We start from the raw sequence: 21080 nt of genomic DNA on the forward strand, positions 1-21080 counted from the left end.
TCGTAAGTTGTTTATAAACCCGACCGACAGAAACTAGAATTTTGGTACAGTCAAGCATTGGTGCAACATCACATGATAAGACAGTGATCTACCCATTTTGTTTTGTACTCTATCGCCACTTACCTTGATATTTTTTTCTGAACGACGACAATATAAATGATTCACTCAGTCTATGTAACAAGGATGACTGGACTTTATAAACGCAAAATAAACATAATTTATCAGAAATTTCTCCGAGTTCTGCATGTCAAAGGTTAAAATGAAATAGAAAAACCTGATTTTGATGGAATACATATATCCGGAAAGAATCTATAAAATAATGTTGCTAACTGGAATATTGGTTCAAAATTCGAATGTTATGCTAAAAGTGATGCTAATGGAAAGTAAATATTGATTAAAGGGTATGCTTTACACGTTCACTAAATAAATATCTTAAATGACGAATAATTATATGAACGATTTACCAAACTCCTTTAAAAAACCACCTGCGAGATTTTACGAGATTTAGAAACTGCATAGCAACCTGACGCTGAACCCAGCAAGTTAGAAAGTATGATTATCTGTTTAATGTTTTACCTAGTCATAAACTCACTAAAATAACGGTCTCTTGTATAAAGTTTTAAAGAATTTATCCCATTGGCGTAATACTATTGTTTTGAAAAACAGCAAGAAATAAATTAATTAGATAGAATTTTCTCTGCATCTTTTCTCTTATCCACAGAACTAGCGTCATGTCTGACATACATTCAACGGCATATCGGTACGATGCTGTATGTACGGAACTTGGAGTCACTCCTAATCCATATATTGTAAAAATGCTGGAAAAGGAAAAGGAAGAAACCGTTTTGTAAGTTTTAATTGAATAAGAAATTGGCATTGTTAATATTAATGCACTTATATTCATATTTACTCATTATTTTCAGAGTCAATATATGTATTTTTAAAACAAGCACATTTTAAGTAGTGTTTTATAAGAATGATCTTCTTCAAATTCTGTATCTTTAGGTAATAAAATGATCCACATATTCAATTTTTGTATCAATAACATTTCCATTTTCTGTATCTAGATAACATAACAATATGTACAAATTCATTGATGTTTTTCCCCCTAAATTTAACTTCCATGCAAATTATGAAATTCACACCACATTTTTTTTACTTCCACAACCATCACTATAATGTCCCCAAGCAAATAGATTAATGTGCATGGGTTTTTTTTTTATTCAAACATCACTTTGTTATTTTTTATCACAATTTTGAATTACTATGCACTCACAGAATGAAAAAGAGAGGGTGAGTATGGAGACACTGGATTGGTTACTACCTTCAACTTTTCTAACCATTTTGTTTGAATCTTTTTTGTTCCTTTGAAGAAGTATAGATTGAATGGATGGTTTTATTGAGTACGAAAAAATGTTAATTTGATGATTAGTTGTACAGGAAAGATTTGATAAGGTAAATTTAGAGAAAATGGATGATATCTACATGTAAATGGTTTTAACCAGCATGGCAGGATCTATACTTCTTCACGTTGTATTGGCATGTTGTAGAGTTTTCCCTACCCTAAATTACTAGTAAATTTTCCTTTCTTGTGCATCAGTTTTAAACAATGCATGGTCAAGGTGCTAATGATAACAATCAACTAGTAACATTATTTTCAATGCTTTTCGTGAATTTTCTTGTTACTCTCAGAGTAACTGATAGATGTTGTCTTGAAATAACACTCACATTACAAAAATAAAAGTAATCCAAATATTTAAGGTATATGATATTAATTTTAAAACTAAAATGTTTGTTGCACCTTTAGTTAGATAAGTGTATTAGAAAACCAATTTATACATGCATGTATATGAATAGAAAAGGACAGTTTTATGCATGGTTAGGAACAATTTGTACAAGAATGTTATAGCATGATTGCATGACAATAGCATTAGGTCATGTTTTTAAATTAATATGTATCAACAGAACTGTATAAACATACGATGCTCTTTGGGAAACATATTTTCATACCACTGTATAATACAATACTTTACATGAAAACCCCTAATTCAACCGATATAAATATATAGTCTCTTGGTGAAAACTATATATTTAAAGTATATATTTTTTTCCTCTTGTGAATATAGCACTCTTGGTGGTAGAGAAAGCAGGTATACAGAATTTTCACCTAATAATTAATTTTTCCCCAGACAGTAACTGTAACAACTATTAAAACCAAAATACTGATTCATGCTACAAACATTTGCTCCTCAAAAGAATATCACATTTTATGATGAAAATCATATAATATTGAACATACTAGTAATATTATACCTTGATAACAGTGAAATACTGTCTCTGTGTGAACAATTTTCCTCCCAATTTCCTGCATGGTCCTCTGTTGTTAAACATGCATTCTTAAAGACTTCCTATGAAATGCCGCTTAATTTTATTGTTACTGCATCCTCCAAGGTTATAAGTATCAGTCAGGTGGTATTCTTACTTTTTTTAAGAAATTAAGTTACAAATCTTTAAGAATGCAGAGTTGAGGTGTAAAAAAATTCCCTTTTTTTTTTTGGCAACTGAATTCCAATTCATTTAACTATCTGTACATGCAAGGTTTCATAAATTATTATCATGTATGATACATTTAGTTTATAACAATGAAACTTTAATTGAAAATTACTAAAATCTTGAGAGTGTTTGAGTTGAAATAGTCCTTTCAATAACATATATTAATGGCATAGTTTTCATCATCATTGCACTCTGTTGCCAATATCAAAAGCATAGGTAGGTATAAAATTTCAAAATTAAGCACATGTGTTTATAAATCATTGTAATTCTATTTCTGATTCATACCAGTGATAAGAATTTTGTGTACTTTATTAAGCTTATATAGGTCTACAAAAATGACCATTAGGTATAATATTCCATTAATTAAGCTTGCACAATATTATCAGTCAATTGCATGAACTAAGAACCAATTGTACTGACAAAATTCAATTTGTATATTATAAACAGTGAATTTAAGGAAAACATGCATCTATATCTGGCCGGAAATAATCAGCTACTGACAGACAAACGTTTGTTGGACCAAGATATGCTGGTCTTGTACAAGACACTGCAGAACAACCTGTATGTTACAAGCTTAGACCTAAGATTTAACAACATTACTGATGAAGGGGCCAAACATATTGCAAAACTTATTGAGGTATAGTAATTATTAAATACATAGAGATTTACATTTACTCAGGATCCCCATGTTGTAATACTGTTATACTGAATCAATCTTGCCTCACTTTCCAGGAGAGTGCATCAATACGTGACATTAATCTGATGTCAAATGACATCGGTCCAGAAGGAGGGGAGATCCTGGCCAGAGCACTGCAGGTACTGATACTTGGTGTATATAAGTAGAGTAAATCATTCATCTGTATCTTATTAGGGGTGTACAATTTAGAATTTCAATGTTTCATTCAATGGAGACTTTACATTTTAACTTCAAAACCCATGTAAGCAGACAATTTGCAAGCTTATAAGGTATTGCTCCTGGAGAAAAAAAGAAATAATGAAACATTTAGTAGGTGCAAACTGTAAAAATGAATTTATATTCCCAATATGACTTGTTAAAAAGTTTTATAACAGCTAGAGCGTTTAATCAATGTATCTATTCTTTGTAGACCAATGAATCTCTGAAAGCTCTGAGATTAACAGGAAATAAGATTGGAAATAGAGGTGGCATGGCTCTTGCTCAGATGTTACAAGTCAACACCACTTTGGAGGCACTAGATGTGGCAGACTGTGATTTGGTATGTTTGTGTAAATCATAATTTGATTTAACTTATAAAAAATATATCAATGATAATTTTTTAAATAATAGAAGTGTAAAAAATTACTAACCAATCAAATTTGCACAAGAAAATAAAAGTTTGTCAAAATTTGCAAGAAATTTTATGAGGGATGCATGGATATATATAACCTCAGAGTGTTTATAATAGCTTTTTCATATCAGTATATGAACATACATGTATATTAGAATACAATGTACTAACATAGTTGATATACCTCATATAATTAAAGTTCATGACTGTAGAACTATAAACATACGTATGTAAAATGAATATAGACATCTACACTTTTTGTTTATTGACAGACCATAGAAAGTGTGATAGCATTGTCAACAGTTCTTCACCAAAACAAGACACTGAAGGCACTCAACGTCAACAGACCCCTTTTATTTACTCAGCAGGAGGAGACAACTGTGCACTATGCTAAAATGTTAAAAGTAAGCCCTCCCCTCCCCCAAAAGAAATTCTCTTTATTTTCTCATGCCAGAAATATCATGCAGCAGACATTAGTATTTTATAAGTCAGCATTTTTCAAATGCGCTTGCATAGATTTGAATTCTGGGTAGAATATAGACAGTTTGTATTAGAGAAATTCAAACAAGCTGTGAAACTCTGGTACGTGTCTGGGTCACACTCTGTGAATTGCAGTGCATTGCCAATATTATTTCTATATTTGAAAACTGACAATGCGAAGCCACAGCTCAGAGCTGGGTGCATGCATGTAAGCTCAACTCTTAGCCAGATGGGAGAGTTATAATCATACATTTTGCATCAGATTTGTGTTTGGGGACCATGGGGCTCAGAGGGAAATCTATACAAAGTTACAATTTAAAACATTTATAGTTGCTGTATATTATTAATTTACAGATGCATTTTATTTCTGTTGGAACATTTGAAAAACTGAGTTACTCCCCTTTACAAACTGGCAATTAAGTTGATCAATGTAAAAGAATTCAACAAAATGAAGCACGTCTGTCTGAAATTAACTAATCATTAATCATTTGCCCCTAAGACTACAATACTTTCTGATATGCAAAACTACATGTATAACAGTAAATGTTAAAAAAGAGAGAGAAAAAAAGATCAGCAATGAATCAGAATTACATTTCAAAATGAGTACATGCATTTGACACACACTGTAAATATGAGAATTGTTTCTATAAACAGGAACATGTATTTTTAATATTTCCAGGTAAATACTTCCATAGAAGAAATCCATCTACAAAAGTATGATATGAGAGATTTTGGGGCCACTCGTCTTGCAGAGAACCTGATGCAAAACAACACTCTCAAATGCCTGAACTTAAGCTGGTGAGATACTGCCAGAGTATGATACATTGATCTCCTGGCATTGTTATAAAACATGTACTGATATCTAAAATCGATATTACTGCATTTTTAGTACTTGTGTTTGAATTTTATTCTATTCAGTCCACCAAAATTAATGGCACTTATTATTGCAGAAAATATTTTTAAGTTGATCATATTATATCAACATATACCGATATTTGATAACAAAAATAATCAACCAAAAAAAGGTGCAAACTAGCAGGCAAACAATTTTGTTTTCTACAGCAACAGAATAACAAGAGATGGAGCATTAGAAATTTCAAAAGTCCTGAAGGAGAACACAGCCATTGAGGTTCTGGATCTGGGATATAACAGACTGGAGGATGATGGGGCCTGTCACATAGCAGAGGCCCTCAAAACATACAACACAAATCTCCAAACGTAAGTATGCGGAGAATATTTTGTGTAATTTAAATACCAGTATATTCTTATACATGTATTCCATTTAAAGGAAAAAAAACCAGCCAAAGCCTGAAGAATTTAACCCATGCTACATGTTTTAGTAGTTAATGCACAATTGAAAAAAATATATGACTGCAATAAGGTAAAATTCTATCATTTTAAAGATAAGATTTTTAAGGAGATCTTGTCTCACTATGGTAATTATTTGATCTTTTAGCCTAGTGGTTTCATTTAACAACATTGGAAACAAAGGACTGTGTGCATTAGCTGATGCTCTGAAAGTGAATACATCCCTCAAACAAATCTTTATCTGGGGAAACAAGCTGGAGGAACCAGCAACCATAGTAAGTATATACTGTACTCAGTCTGATAAATTAATGTTGTAAGGTCACACATGAGCAACACCACTGTTGAACAGTTGTATCTTGGCCAGCTAATGGTTTTCAATTTGCTGTTCATCTTGCAATACTGGTGAAGTGGTAAAGGACAGAATACCAAATGTCTAGTCCTTTTTGTGTGACTTGCAGAGTTCTCAGCTAAATGTTTAAGAATATTAAAATCATCAGGGTATTCAAAGTTTTATTAACAATAAATTACTGGTACTAGCTTCTTATCTTCTGTATATAAAACTGACTGAATTACCGGTATCATATGATTTACATATATTGTGCTGATTGGAATATATTTTTTAGGCGTTTGCTAGTTTGCTGGAAAATGGTCGCATAGAGCCCCAGGATACAGACATCCGTTCTTATGTTGTGGATGGAGTGACAAAACTGTGTGAACTAAACAATTCTATCCGCAGACACTACTACTATGCTCCAAGCTATGGAGATGATGTTCCTAGCTGGCAGCCCAGGGGACAAAACCCAAGAGGCTCAGATGTGGTGGCAATCAAGAATTTTACCACATATTAACTCTCAGTGAACCAATATCATTCATTCATATTAATGTATGTAATTTAATGTGCTCATTAAAATTTTTTTTGGAGGGGGGAGGGGGTCATATATTTAGTATTACCAGGTATGCTGATCATAAAGCATTCGCATATATGTTGATGAACTATTGTTTTAATGTTTTTTACATTTCTTGTAATAAATCTCCGTGAATAATGTAAATATTATATATATATACATGTACATGTATGTGTATATTAATGTTAAGTTTTGCATGTGATAAAAGTAAGTAAAAATGTATGGAATTAAAAATTGAAAAAAATTAAAGTGAGTTTATCTGTCTTTATTTATCAAATAAACTTAACATATCATTTTAAAAACAATATACATTCAGTCTTGCTCTAGCTAACATCAATGATTCAAATATTTTTGATTTAGTTTGATTTTACAGTAAATGGAACAGACAGTCATTTTAAGTTTAAGGCTTCAACAATATGTCTTACTATTGTCTGAACTTCTGCCATTGCACCAAAGCCTGTTAAAGAAAAAAAAATATGAGTACCAAATTCATATTCTTCAAAGAAATATTAATAAAACATGAATTTCATCATGGATAAACAATAAAACATCATCACAAACTATGGCCAATAAGTAAGATTATTTTTTATCTGGAGGAAAGAGCTATGCGCCTTTTCTCATTATTTTGCCTTCACCACTGCTTCAACGGAAAGTACCTATTACTCAAAATAGATACAAGTACCTGTTGCAGAATATTATTTCAAAACCTAGGTCCTGATTTGATAATGTTGTCTGTAACCACTGATTTGTCATAAATTCAGGAAAAGAATATAAAGAACTATGTGAATAAAGTCAGTTGATTTACTGAACCTTGATTACTTCCAGCAAATTCCAATGAATATTTATAAGTGTAACAGAGTGTAGTGTTATTAAAGATATCTGTTTATATTGGATGTGCTCATACTCAAAATTACACCATTTAGAGAGCTTGATAAAAAGCTAGCAGATTAGTTGTACATGTAGTTTAAACTTTATATTCTTACCATGCCTTAAATAGAAAATATATATACAAGTATATACTGTAAATTCCTAATTAAATGCGAGAAATTATTATCCACGTAAAATTGCGAGAAGCACATCTAGCGGATTTTATAATCTCGCTATTATTTTTCGGACAGATGTAACCTATTTGGAATTATGATGAAAATTTAGTGTTTGTGATTTTATATTCTCGCGGTTGGATGCAAAACCGTTAAATCCCAGAATTAGGTACTTGTGGAAACTAAGGAATCTACATAAATGATTATATTTGAAAAGTCACTAAGTGACATACTGTATACAGGGTTATTTTGCCCTGTGTAATTTTCGCCCTACTACACTTGCAAACAGTTTCACCCTGTCTTAAATTCGCCCAGAAAGATATGATTTGAAACATTGAAATTTGCCCAGTCTTAAATTCGCCTGCTGACAATAAGGGAGCAAAAATAAAATGGAATATTTTCCTGTTTACAGTATTTGTCTACCTTTCAGTGTGAAGAATACGTTAAACAAAAATTAATCCAAAGTAAACGTGGACTACAATACCAGTGAAACATAGATTAAATCTCATTTCTTTGGTTATAAGTGGTTGATATACTCAAATATCCAAATTTTTTTATTGCAAAATACCTTTTTTCTTATATATCCCAAACAAACCTGAAGATTTTCAGGATTTTGTGTTTCACAAGTACCCGATAAGATCATTTTAACCTGGTACAATCAATCATGTAATTTGTGTTTCTTTAAATATATTTTAACTAAATATTGTATGATATTGAAAATGTTTACAAAAGCATTATACTGTCGGCGAAATTGTATATTAAGTGCGCTATACGTCTTTGGACGATGGCTTAAGACAATGACAATAATGTAAATAAATTAAAGCATCATATTTTGCATGTTGTCTAGTACCTTCATCACCACAAGCCAATTTTTTCGAGATGCAGTGGATTTCTTTATAACCGAAGGATTTTAGGTTGTCAATCTGCTGTGCTGTAATTGGGTGCTGCCACATGTAGGTGTTCATAGCTGGTGCGAAGAAAAATGGTTTGCTAAGGTCCCAAGCTCTCACAACACAAGTCTACAAAGGATTAGAGGAATTTATTCATTTATTCAATATAATTGCTTCTTTACGTGCTTACATTTGGTGGCAATCTTACATATGTTTCACTAAATTTGTCTATAACTCAATTATGTGTCCACCATTATAATTTTCATATCCTAAAGACAAATGGTCAAGTTACCTATTAATAGGAAGGACAAGTATATAATTAAGTAACAACAATACTGATGCATGTTATGTAATATTTACATGTATATATCCATGATACCGTATTTTTACCGATACATGTATTTTCTCTTCGTCCTTTTAGAAAACATTGAACATAACTTACCAGTAAGTTGTCACAGATGCCATTTGATATTTTGGCCAGTGTATTACAATCTAGAGGAGCAATTACTAAGATGTCTGCCCATCTCCTGAGCTCAATGTGAAGGACTGGATCTTGTATGGTTTTCCACATCTAATGAGATAAAACAGTCAGCTAAATCTCATTTATCAAGGTTGAATTCATCAATGTAAACTAAAAATTTGTATCTGAGTATATAAAAATTTGCTGGTGTAAATATATTTACCGGTATTGAAAATGTCATATCCTGTCGGAATGATGTAATATATTTTTATCATTAGATCATAAGTTAGATTTTAAAAAGGATAAAAACTAATAGAAGTACAGTACTTAAAAAATAGAAACAAAATTAGAACATGAAGCAGTTCATTAAGTTTGGCAATTCATGACTTGATACTTACCTCCCACTCATTTTTGTCAGTCAGGACAGGTACAGAGAGCGTGTCTCTGTCAAAAAAATGGAGAGCATGGTCAGTGGCCACTATTTTGATCTCAACCTGTCAAAAATGGATCTTAATAAAAATTCATGTTTTTTTTTCTGGCTAATCGTAGCAAGATTCAACGAAACTACATGTAAATATTTTTGCACTGATGTGGAACGGGCTTTGGAACGAAACTTTTAGTTTTGACGAATTTCGCTACGATTTATTTCAACAAGCATGTATAACATCTAACTCTTAATAGAAATGTATATTAAGTGTACATGTACATATATTTTAAATCAATTAAAATGTCAAAAATAAACAAAATTTCAACTTTCCCAATCTTTGATGACTTTATTTAAAGTCCTTGCATCAATGATTCATCAATAATGAACATACCGTTTCCCTCTATTATCTGGTTTCAGTAGTGTTCAAAGTAAACTGGACACAAACGTACCAGTTACAAAGTATCATTTGATAAAAATCGAATAAAATTAAAAGCGTATACCGTATCATCTGAATTTTGAAGCTCTTGAACCAATAAAGGTATTTTGATAGATGCAACACTTCCTGTGCATCCCACAAGAATCTTCTTTGACTTTGTGCTTGATTTTTCTTCGTCTGTTCCACTCATCAGGTCTAATCAGGTAAACAAAAAGTGAAAGTACAGAGACTGAGAGAGTTCCGAATGCCACTTCCGACGTAAACAAAAATGACCTCGTTAGTTGGAAATGTAATACAGGCAGAAATTGGAGGTATTTTATTCGCTTCTGTAAACATGGTAAAAGAGATAAGATTTTGAATTATCAAATGTGTAAACACAGTATTGTATATTTCAGTTTCATGTTATATTGTATTGTAAAGACACATAATTAAGAAAAAACGTGTTTCGGTCGAATTTTCTCGGTATCTAATTTATGCACACAAACAAACCCTTGAAAAGCAACATCTTGTTATCGAGGTATATTGAGAAAGAATGGAATTTGATAGTTTTTAATGTTTTTTTACAGCTCCAGAAAGGTGGCCAAGCAATGTCAAACTGTATGAGCCATACCAAGGTAAAGGACTGATATATTTTAAACTTTTTTTTTTCGAGCTGATGGATATACTCATTTCGTCTTTCAGTCCGTCCTCTGTCATTCTGACTGTTGATTCAGGTCTCGTTTAGTACAATTTCAAAAAAGTCTATGAGTTTTAGCAATTAAATTAAATATCATATAAAGAAGACCCTCATTGATCTGTTGATTTCATGAACAAAAGGTTAAAGGTCAAGGTCATGAATTCCCTACTGCATTTGAAATATCTTCGTTTCCAGGTGATATAAAAAATCTTTAGAGATTTAGAAATTATATTTGATATCAGAATTCCCTGTGGCTTAGGTAAAGAAAATCCCTGTTGTTTCAGACAAAGTTCAAGGTCAGAATTCTTTGTAGCATAAAATGGTTTCCAGATGAAGTTTGTCAATTTCTTTTGGGTGTTGCAACAAAACTTAGTGTATTTTATTTATCTTTAAAAAGAATGCTATCGATATAGAGGTTAAAGGTCAAGGTCACTGTTATTTTCATAGCTGTACAGAGATCAGAAATTCTTTGCATACTTTGCCTTGTACTTTGCCTTGTTAACAGTTTTAAGATATCATAATAACTTTATTTCAGGAAGTTTTTCAAACCTTAGGTTTTGAATTTCTCTTACTAAGGCTTTTAACCTAAGGCTAAAAGTTCAAAGGTCATGGTCAATTTCTTCTCTAGGGCCATTTATATCTTTTTCTGGTTCTTTGCAGCATCTTTTCTTTCTAAGGAGGTGAAATAAATTCCTTGAATTAGCTTGTTAAGTGATCAAATCATTATTGGGGTTTTTGAACACATTTAAATTTTTGCCCATAAACTATCATTTAGCAAAAAAAAAAAAAATTAAAAATAAAAACAAACAATTTAGCTTTAAAACTTGAACTTTATATACAGAACTCTTGTTCTAAAAGAGGTAAATATAGCCTAAAATGGTGAAAACTTGGCTAGTAGTCCAGACATATGTTTCCTTTTTTTCCGGACAAACCTAAATACCTTAGGTGTCTGGTGTATTAAATAAAAGAAAAGTCTTGGGGCATAGCCACATTGATTTAATCTTTTATAATCATTGTGGCATGGGCAAAAATAAAAAATATGAAAATAATTGCATTAATGCGTGGACATGTTTCATTATATGTGTAAATTTATTTCAAATGGAGGAATATGAAAGAACTTGACTGACTTTGAAACACAACCTTTTGTTTCAGCTGAGCAGATTATCTTGCCAGACCATGCTAACTGTCTTAGTGTTAGGACTTTTCTCAAGATGTGCAATTTACCATTCACTAGAGAATTACGTATAAATGCAGAGGAAATGTCACCCTCAGGTAACATCTATAATGTGTTTGGGAATCATTTATAAAAAGCAGATTTTCATCCAAGACAATAATGTGTTAAGCTTCAATCAGTTATGTAGGTTTTTCCACTGTGCATTATGTAGGTATTCCCCTGTGCATTATGTTGGTTTTCACGTTGTGCATTTTATATATGGTTTTTTTAAATTTTGGTTTAAAATAGATTTACAAAGTAATTTTAATTTTTTTCCTTCATTAGAAATTGTAATTGCCAGTAACTGTTAAGAAGATTGAAGATTGAAAGATCTTTTAATTGCTTCAGATGGTGCCAGGGGAAAGTCTCAGTTGAAGAATTAAATTCCACTAGAAGTACTTGTAACTACTTGTAAAACATTCCTATGTACACTATCATTAAACATACCATCAGGAAAAAGATTATAAAGAGCTACATGTATTGAATATATAAACCAAATTTGTTTGTTTTTTAATTTTTTTTTTATGGAGGGAGGGGGGTGGTGTCTGAATGTAACCAAACTAATTTGATATTTTGTTTATACAGGATTTGCACTCTGCTTAATTACTTTTGAAATACTGAACAGAATCATGAATTTAATTTAGATTCTTTTTTATTCATAGGTTCTGTTCCATTTCTGCAAGCTGGGGTGTTCCTAGTAGCAGAGTTTGACCCTATTGTAGCATTTGTTGGCCTTAGGGTAAATTATTTAAAGAAAAAAAAGTAAAGATAGATAAGATAATTTTATTTCCAAATTTGGGCCCAGAGGGCATACAAGTTTACAATTATGAGAGAAAAATTCCTAAATGAGAGATTACAGTACATTACATAAGTTTATATTTCAACAAAGAATACAAAATAAATGTAGTACATTTGATCACAGATATTTGGTACAATGGTATTTATGATTTTTTGTACAATTATTATCATTTGCTGTAAAATTGCAAAATACTTTCAGGGATTTCAATTAAGTCAGGACCTGTCTGAGACAGAGAAGTCAGATCTTCGAGCCTACTGCTCTATGGTGTCTAGGATTCTGGGAAATGCTGAGGTAAACCAAACATATATACAGTCAAACTTTGTTATCTCGAACTATATAGGACAGGTTAAACACTTTGAGATATCCGAGTATTCGAGATATCAAGGGTAAATCTCTTTAAGTACAAGTGGTTGGTACATACAAATCACTTTGACATATTCATTGAATTCAAGATATCAGTGTTTGAGATACCGAAGTTCAACTGTATACTAGAGTACACATACCAACACAAAACATGTTTCGTTTTAGACATACCCTAGAAATCTTGAAAATAATTACCAGATAGTTTTTAATTGTTAGCTGAAACCCAAAATGAGCACCTACCTTCTTGTATATTTATTGACGGGTAAATATATTAAGCAGCTGAAAAAACACTGGACATTGAAAAAATGTAGATTGTTTTTATTTCTATGAAAGCTTTTTAATTGTGTACACTTGCTTATCATGTAGATTATATTAATCAAAGTACTGAAGTACTGACAGGAGTTGATTTTATCGATTATCATTTATTCAAAATCAACGATATGTGATTTTGCATGGCAAGTAGTATCAGTAATCGAAATATTTCTGAGAAATTGTATGGATCCAGGCAAGATTAAAATCTTGTCTTGTTCAACCAAACGCTCGGTTGTCTCCGTTTATCTTTGAGCAAGAGAGACTCTGTTTTGTCGGATATTAACGGAGACAGCCAAGCGTCTGGTTGAACGAAATTACATTGAACTCTAGCGTAGGAATACATTCGACTTTAAAAATATCTAAACTGTTTGTACAATTTAAAATCTTAGTATTTTCATGGTATTTATGAATAAGTTTTCTTGAAAAACAATGCTTCATAATACATAGCATCAAATTTATCGATTATTTTCAAGAACTAAGTGTTGTCAGCGGTATAATTGATTTGTGCTTAGATCCAAACACTGTTTCACTTTCGCTTTGCCTGAGTAAGTGCATAGGAGAGTTGATTAAAATCAACTCCCAAAAATTTATAAAACAATTAAAATGCAATAAATCATTTTATGCATGCATGCATGTACTGTGGTATGATAGACAGTCAAACTGCATTACCTCAAACTAGATTGGGTTGTTTAAAAACTTTGAGATATCAGAGTATTCAAGATATTGAAGGTAAAATACTTAAAAATTAGTGGTTTGGACTTACAAATCACTTTGACATATCCATTGTATTTGTACGATGGCCGATATGGGCCAGAAAAAAAGTAACCATGAGTTGTGTTTGATTTGCCGGCAATTCTTAGATGCTGGAAAATCTTAAATATGGGCAAATCTTACTTATTGTTCAAATATAATACCAGAGGATATAGAGGTAACAAAAAAGTCAAGTTATCTTAATTGACAAAAGGGTTTGACAAAAACATGGCAGACTGAGTGCTTATAGCACATCAGTTTTCAAGGGCCTAATTAATGGAGAATGTACCAGACATCTGAGAAATGCTATTGATCGAGCTGTATTAAAGTATTTTTTAAGATTTTAAAACTCATCTTGAAAAAAGAGGTTACAAGCAATCAGAAATTGAACCTATTATGAATGGATCTTCTAAAAAAAAAAAAACAAAAGAAAACAATAAAAAGTTTGTGCATTATACTTTTGTGACCAATTTAACCCATGTATAGAAGGTTTAAGTAAACGACTTATGAAATATTGGGATAACATACAACGTGACGAAATATGCAAAAAATTATTCACAACACCTCCTATGGTTGCAGTCATTAAACACAAAAAGTGATCTAATCATTAGATTTAAATTAAAATCAAATGAAGTTCAAGGAGATTAATTTATGCATAAGGTGAACTCCTGACAAGATGGGCCCTATAATTACGAATTTGAAATGATATGTGCTATTAATACTGCCGAAACACTCTTAATTATTTATGACATATAAGCAATTGATGAATTGCTTCATTAAGAGTGTCAGGTTCTAATAAGTTAAAACATCTCTGAATGTTAGGATGCTGTAGTTTCAGAAGGCCCTCAACAATGTTGGTGCGCAATTCAATGCTTTTCAATCAAGATAACTTGACTTTGATGACCTTGATATCTTCTGGTATTTTAATCAAACATTGAATATAAGATTTGCCCATATTTAAGATTTGCTGGCATCTAAGAATTGTCGGCCAATCAAACATAACTCGTTGTTACTTTTTGTTCGGCCCATATTGGCAATCTTATATTTGAGATACCAGTGTTCGAGATATCGAAGTTCAACAGAATGTAATGAGTTCTAGGAAATAATATTCCCCCAGTACATGTATCATTAAAAATATACAATTAAAAATATACATTCATTAAACCATTATGCAATCTTTTGACTGTACTGTGTGAAGTTAAGACTTAGGATAAAAATAATAGCTGATTAAGTAAACATAACTTTATTAATTAAATTGAAAGCTTTGTGTTTTCATCGATGTTTGTTGATTACAAATTTTCTTGGATTTTGTTGTTGAGTTGATCCATGAAATTAAATTTCATTGAAGTGTAATTTCTAATAACATTTTGTATAGATCATCATTGGCCACAAATCAGTAATATGGTGTACCAAAATTAAAAAAAATTCAAAAAAAACTAAAGCTTGATACTGATATTACACATACCTTTGTATTGATTATATTTAAAAAGCATATATTATTTACTTGTCCTTTTTTATTAAACTATGATACATGTAATACTATTAACATTTTTTCTTCAGAAATACTTGTCTTGGATGATGGATACTATAGCTGTTGAGGTAGGATATTTTTTTATATTGATAGTGTATGGAAAACATTCAATTTACATTGTCAAAGAAGATTCTCTTAATTTAAAGTTCAGATCTATCTAAAATTGTGTTAATAGAAATTTCCTTTTAATCATGAAATAACACCCCTCCCCAACTTTTGTGTGATTGCATGCAAACAATTTCTTTAAATATTGGTAATTAAAAATTGATTGAATTCAGTAACAATGAAATTAAACATGGAAGTAGAGATGATATTTTGAAGTGATGTTAATAAGCCATGTTGATTAACTACAGGTGACCCAGCCTCGAGTAGGGGCCGTTCATCCATGGCCATTAAACTGGATGATACCGATGATGAAAAAGTTTGAGGTCAAATCTCAATTAAAGAGTCTAGGATGGGCGAACAAAACGCTTGAAGAGGTAAAACATCACTCATGTATGATGCATGCATCTTGGCTTACATGTACATGTATGTACTGTGGCGACTTTATCTATTATCCAGGGAATTTTGTGCTTGTAAATGGAAAGTCCAGATGGAAAAATCACAGTATATGTGTGTTATACACATAATGACATTAAAGAGGGTCAAATTTATGGAAGATTGAAATCAGTTAAGTGTTTTTTGAAGGTCACAGAAAGTTTGAAATATACATGTATACCTGTATCCATTAATATGTGCTTGAAATTACTTAAAAATAGAGTTGTTGTTTTGAAAGTACATATAAAAAAAAATTCCTCCATTTTTTGGACAGTTTTTAACCGGGGTTTCCAAAGGAAAAATGCAGTTATTAAAATTGAAAATTGCAGTCATATGGGCGGGTGAGCAGGTGGCAAGAGTACGCCTAATGCACAGATAACTCCTCCTTCAAAATAGGAAGTTGTTGGTTTGCAGATTAATTTTACATGTATCAGAGATGTGCATATCATATGATTTTTGATAATTTATTAACAAAATACCAGCTGTTGAACTTAATCATTTTTTTGCATAATATTTCATATAGGGCACAGTTATAGTGCGGATAACTCCTGCTACAGATCTCAAGATAGAATTCAAAGTTGTTGTTTCGCAGATCAATTGTACATATATCAGAGATATGCATATTACTTGGATTTTGACTACATTCAGCCTCAAATACAGTATCTTAAATTAATATATTGTATACTTACAGGAAATATACCCTTTTTCGCCCTGTACGATATAAACAGAAAAGTTGCCTACTTGTGTGTTATAAACCCTCTTCGGCAATCCTTGACAGCTTTTAATTCTATTGTTAAAAAGATTTGAGAGAATTTAAGCTAAAACTAAAGAAAGAAAATAGTTTTGATATTAAAAAATTCCATTGCACATTTGATGATTTTTTTTAATCTTACTTATTTTCACTACCGTCAACTGTATCTTCATTTATCGAATAGATTTTTTCCGGCGTATGAAGTCATTTCTCATTTTACCAAACTTTGAAACTTGGCAGCCTGACTATGTAAAAAATGTGAAAATGAACTAAAGGAGTTAAAAAACCTCTTTCCAAAGTTGTAATTCATTATGCATGTATTTTACTATTACTGTGTACTTTCTTACTGTAAAAGTGGTTATTATTAACGCATGGGGAAATTTACACAATTAAGTTACACCTTTACACTATGTTACGAAGTAAGCTTAAAACTGCATAAAATACCCTTGTGCATATGGTAATAAAATCCAAACTTCAGTATGGTAATCATGCATTCGCATATTTAATACCCACGCATATTGTTTGACTATAAAGAATATGTACTTATATAACCACCAGTTTAAATAAGCACTATATAACCAGTATAATGGTTTACTCTGGTTTGAATGTTTTCACTTTACACCTACATATTATATAAAGATCTACACCAAGTTTGTACAGAACTGTACATTTCCATATATGATACCAAAGTTGAAAAATTATTGAAATTTATGATATGCAGTAATTGTTCCTGTTTCCATAAGTTAATATTTTAATTTCCGATTTTTGGGAGGTTAATTCGTTTGGCATATACACCTTGATAGATTCAGTGTCATTGATTTGATTTGCAAGAATGATTTTGGATGTTACAGTAACGAGGTGACAAGAAACATGTTAAATGTTTCAATCATTCAATGTACTCTGTGTGACCATTGTTTAAAACCTATAAGAAGAAATTTTTGCATGATGGATATTAATTTATCAAAAACACAAAGCACAAAGAGCACATGTATCATATACAACAGGGATTATGCAGAGCAGAATAATGTTTTTCTGTTTAATAGGAAATATGTGTGTATTTTTATCATTCACTCAATCATTTAACTCCTAATTTGCTCCTAATTACCCTATGAATAAATAGAGCATCACATTCAATATGATAAATGACTAAAGTTAATGCTTTCATTGTGTGCAATGTTAGAAGGTATGATAAAAAAGAAGCAATTTAGATTAGTTTCTTGACAAAACCAGTATATACCAATATGAATGATTTATAAAAATGAATAATATCTATTGATAATAATTTTTAAATTATATCTTGTTATTTTAAGTCTTTTTAAATACTGTTTTCCTTTTTTCGAATTCTCTCTCTCTCTCTCTCTCTCTCTCTCTCTCTCTCTCTCTCTCTCTCTGAAAAATACAAAACTCTTTTTGATCTTTTAGTGTTAAAGAATTGTTGTTTTATATAGTGAAATATCTCATTTAACATAGTTGATATGATTTCAAAAGGCAGGGGGTTGTAAAAATTTTATTGCAACAAAAGTCAATTTTCTTTGTTATCTTGAACATCAATACTGTATAAATACTAGCAAATATGTCAAAGAGATTTCAAGACAGGACTGTTATTCTGTATATGGTTTAACCCTGTATGTTTTTCAAATTCTTATATTCATATATCTCAAAGTTTTATCTCACTCACTCGACATATTTGCGATGTCTAGGTTTACTAAAATACATCAGTATTACATGAACCAGTAGTAGAAACATTACATTTAACAAAGTTTTTTGGATTTGCAGGTTTTGAATGAAATTAAGTCTTGCTGCCAGGCATTATCAGAAAGGTTGGAACAGCAGAAGTACTTTTTTGGAGACCAGTAAGTTCCATCTTTTCTCCACAAATTTGGCATTAGAAGCCATGAAAGTATTCCAAAAGAACCAGTAGCATTTGAACTGCTCATGTGCATTAACCCCCACGAAGTATAATAATGCTATGATTGTTTTTCTAAAATATAAAGCCTCTAAAGTCAAGGGAAACTAGATCATTTCAGTCATATACAAATGCAGCTATTGAAATGAGAATGAATGATTAAGATTATTGAACGTTTTGACAAGCCTACAAAGATTTTTTGGTTGTCTACGTGCATGACAACACATAAGTTACAACGTTTAGCTGTCAGTCCCCTCCTAAGTTAATTCTGTCATTATTTACCTGCCCATGATTTCATAACTTTCTGGAAATTACATCCAGAGGTCTCAAATAATGTTACAAAATGTTGTTGTTTTCAACGGCCTTGAATAGAAAAGTAAAGTTCAGATAATAATGATAATGCCGGATTTGGTCTAAATGGGAAGAGGAGGGACCTTTTGCTGTTCAACCTTGTAAGCCATCACCTGACTATCAGTTAGTTGCAAAATAAACATGATAGGATTCATAATCATGTATTCTGCTCAAGTATTGTAAGGGGAGCATCTTGTGAACTCAAAGTTCAACAGCGATTAAATCTTTCAGAGTTTGGGTCATAGGGTTAATGGTACTTACAGAATCGTGTCTCACAACCAAGATGGATGGAATTTTACAAACATTAGCTAGTAACCCTTGTTTGACAGGCTTTCATAATGGCAGATGACTCTTGTTTTTTAGTGAGATATAGATTTATCACATTTTTGTCCGTGTAAGATCGATTTTATCTGTGTAAGAAGGCCATGTATGATTTTTTGTACTACAATGATATCATTTCATAATTACATTATGCCCAATACTAGATTTTTAAAGAGATATTTTGTACATTGTTTTGTACCATTTTTTGATAGGCATGGTAGGGTATTCCACCCCTATTCCAGTATTTCTAGGTGCCTGCAATAGCATATCAAATCAGCTGATTTTAATTAGATTACTGTTTACTGTATTTGGATTATTAACTTAACACATGTGTACTGTAAATTAAACAGATCAATTACAATTAAATTCATGTTTGGCTTTTGATTAGACATAAGTTGTACATTTTTTTCCCCAGGTTCATGGGGATGTTATTTCTTGGAATTATTTGTATGATTTATGAATTAATGATGTGACAGTATTATAAATCACTGAAGATTTAAATTTGCGAGTGAGGATGATCCACAAAATCAGCAAAAATTAAGCAACCGCGAATCAAATTATTTAACGGTAGTATACTTTTAATGCATTTATCCCATTTGCGTTCATGTTTTTTAGACCCACAGAACTAGATGCTTTAGTGTTTGGACATCTCTTCTCTTTGCTGACAATACAACTTCCAGCTGTGGATATAGCTGCTGACATTAAAGAGTTTGTGAATCTTACAGAATTCTGCCAGAGAATTGAATCTAAATATTTCAAAGAAAAAGAGGATGACTAGTCTTATTTAGAATTAGAATGTGTACTTTCAATAATTATAATGAATTACTGGTAGAATTGAGCCATCATTGAGAACTGAGATTGAACTGATCAATCAAATTGACAGTAGCCTGGTAAATGCAATTATATTATTATATAATGTCTATTGTGAATCTGAAAAATGGGTATGAAACTGTAAAATAAAATGATTAATCTTCCATTTTTGATGAATTAGTTTTTCATAGAATCTGTAGGTCATTGATTGGAACAGAAAAAGGAACAATCTAATTAAAATTGGATCCCTGATCTGCTCCAGTAAATTGACCTGGGTATATATATATCTACTGGAGCGCATCAAGGGATATAATTTTAATTGGATTGAAGAAGGAAGTTTGAGTTTCCTAACAAGACTTTTAAATGAAAATTTTGCAGTGAGAAAAGTATCAAATTTTATTTGCAATTATGCAGACAGCAAAAACAAATCAAGAAATATGTCCTAGCAAAAATTTTCAGTTAATGTGTATAAAAATTGCACCACTATGTTTAACATATTTTAATTCTAAATATATCATAAATATGCATTATTTTCATTGTATTTTAACGTTTAATTTCATTTGACTGGTACACAATTGTTCACGTAATTAGAAAAGAATAATGCAAAAAAAAAATATATTGATATTGTCAGTAATTCACTTTCTTATTGTGTAAAACTCATTATGAGCCCATGTAACAAAAACATCTCTCATAACAATGCTGTTTCTATTCTGATGCTAAATGTGTTCCGCGGGCGAATGCGAACTTTAAAAACTCGCCGTGATACAAGGTGATAAAGGCAGACCAGAAAGAGAAACAGTCTTGTTAGAAAATGTAAGTTGAACACATTTACAGGTGGGCACGGTGACCCATGGGCCTATGATCGATTCAATTAATCAAACGTTTTAATATCCCAATGCAACATGATTTTGGAATTTTTCGTTTGGAAATTGAAACCAAAATATATTATTCTAT

The 21080-nt window shown here is 31.3% G+C and overlaps 3 protein-coding genes across 5 annotated transcripts; 2 read left to right on the forward strand and 1 right to left on the reverse strand.

Annotated features, from left to right (window-relative positions):
* Nucleotides 1-395: 395 nt before the first annotated feature.
* LOC128188464 (leucine-rich repeat-containing protein 34-like) lies at nt 396-6802 on the forward strand. Of its 3 annotated transcripts, none has more exons than XM_052859541.1 (11): nt 396-550; nt 722-847; nt 1279-1293; nt 3001-3190; nt 3286-3369; nt 3660-3788; nt 4133-4264; nt 5020-5138; nt 5403-5558; nt 5797-5923; nt 6272-6802. In XM_052859541.1, the coding sequence occupies exons 2-11, from the start codon at nt 732-734 to the stop codon at nt 6494-6496; spliced, it is 1293 nt and encodes a 430-aa protein (XP_052715501.1). In that variant the 5' UTR covers nt 396-550; nt 722-731; the 3' UTR covers nt 6497-6802. The 3 variants fall into 3 exon arrangements, with proteins under 3 accessions (XP_052715501.1, XP_052715500.1, XP_052715502.1); XM_052859540.1 differs by lacking the exon at nt 1279-1293 and adding an exon at nt 2127-2150; XM_052859542.1 differs by lacking the exon at nt 1279-1293.
* Nucleotides 6803-10032, reverse strand: LOC128188466 (phosphopantothenoylcysteine decarboxylase-like). The gene is made up of 5 exons (XM_052859544.1): nt 9871-10032; nt 9342-9437; nt 8926-9054; nt 8444-8612; nt 6803-7010 (listed from the first exon to the last, which is right to left on the reverse strand). The coding sequence occupies exons 1-5, from the start codon at nt 9994-9996 to the stop codon at nt 6943-6945; spliced, it is 588 nt and encodes a 195-aa protein (XP_052715504.1). The 5' UTR covers nt 9997-10032; the 3' UTR covers nt 6803-6942.
* On the forward strand, nt 10029-20290 carry LOC128188465 (metaxin-2-like). The gene is made up of 9 exons (XM_052859543.1): nt 10029-10117; nt 10373-10420; nt 11635-11754; nt 12358-12434; nt 12693-12785; nt 15480-15518; nt 15804-15929; nt 18515-18591; nt 19932-20290. The coding sequence occupies exons 1-9, from the start codon at nt 10075-10077 to the stop codon at nt 20092-20094; spliced, it is 786 nt and encodes a 261-aa protein (XP_052715503.1). The 5' UTR covers nt 10029-10074; the 3' UTR covers nt 20095-20290.
* The last annotated feature ends 790 nt before the right edge of the window (nt 20291-21080 follow it).

Source organism: Crassostrea angulata, chromosome 6 (assembly GCF_025612915.1).
Source record: "Crassostrea angulata isolate pt1a10 chromosome 6, ASM2561291v2, whole genome shotgun sequence".
Lineage (NCBI taxonomy): Eukaryota > Metazoa > Mollusca > Bivalvia > Ostreida > Ostreidae > Magallana > Magallana angulata.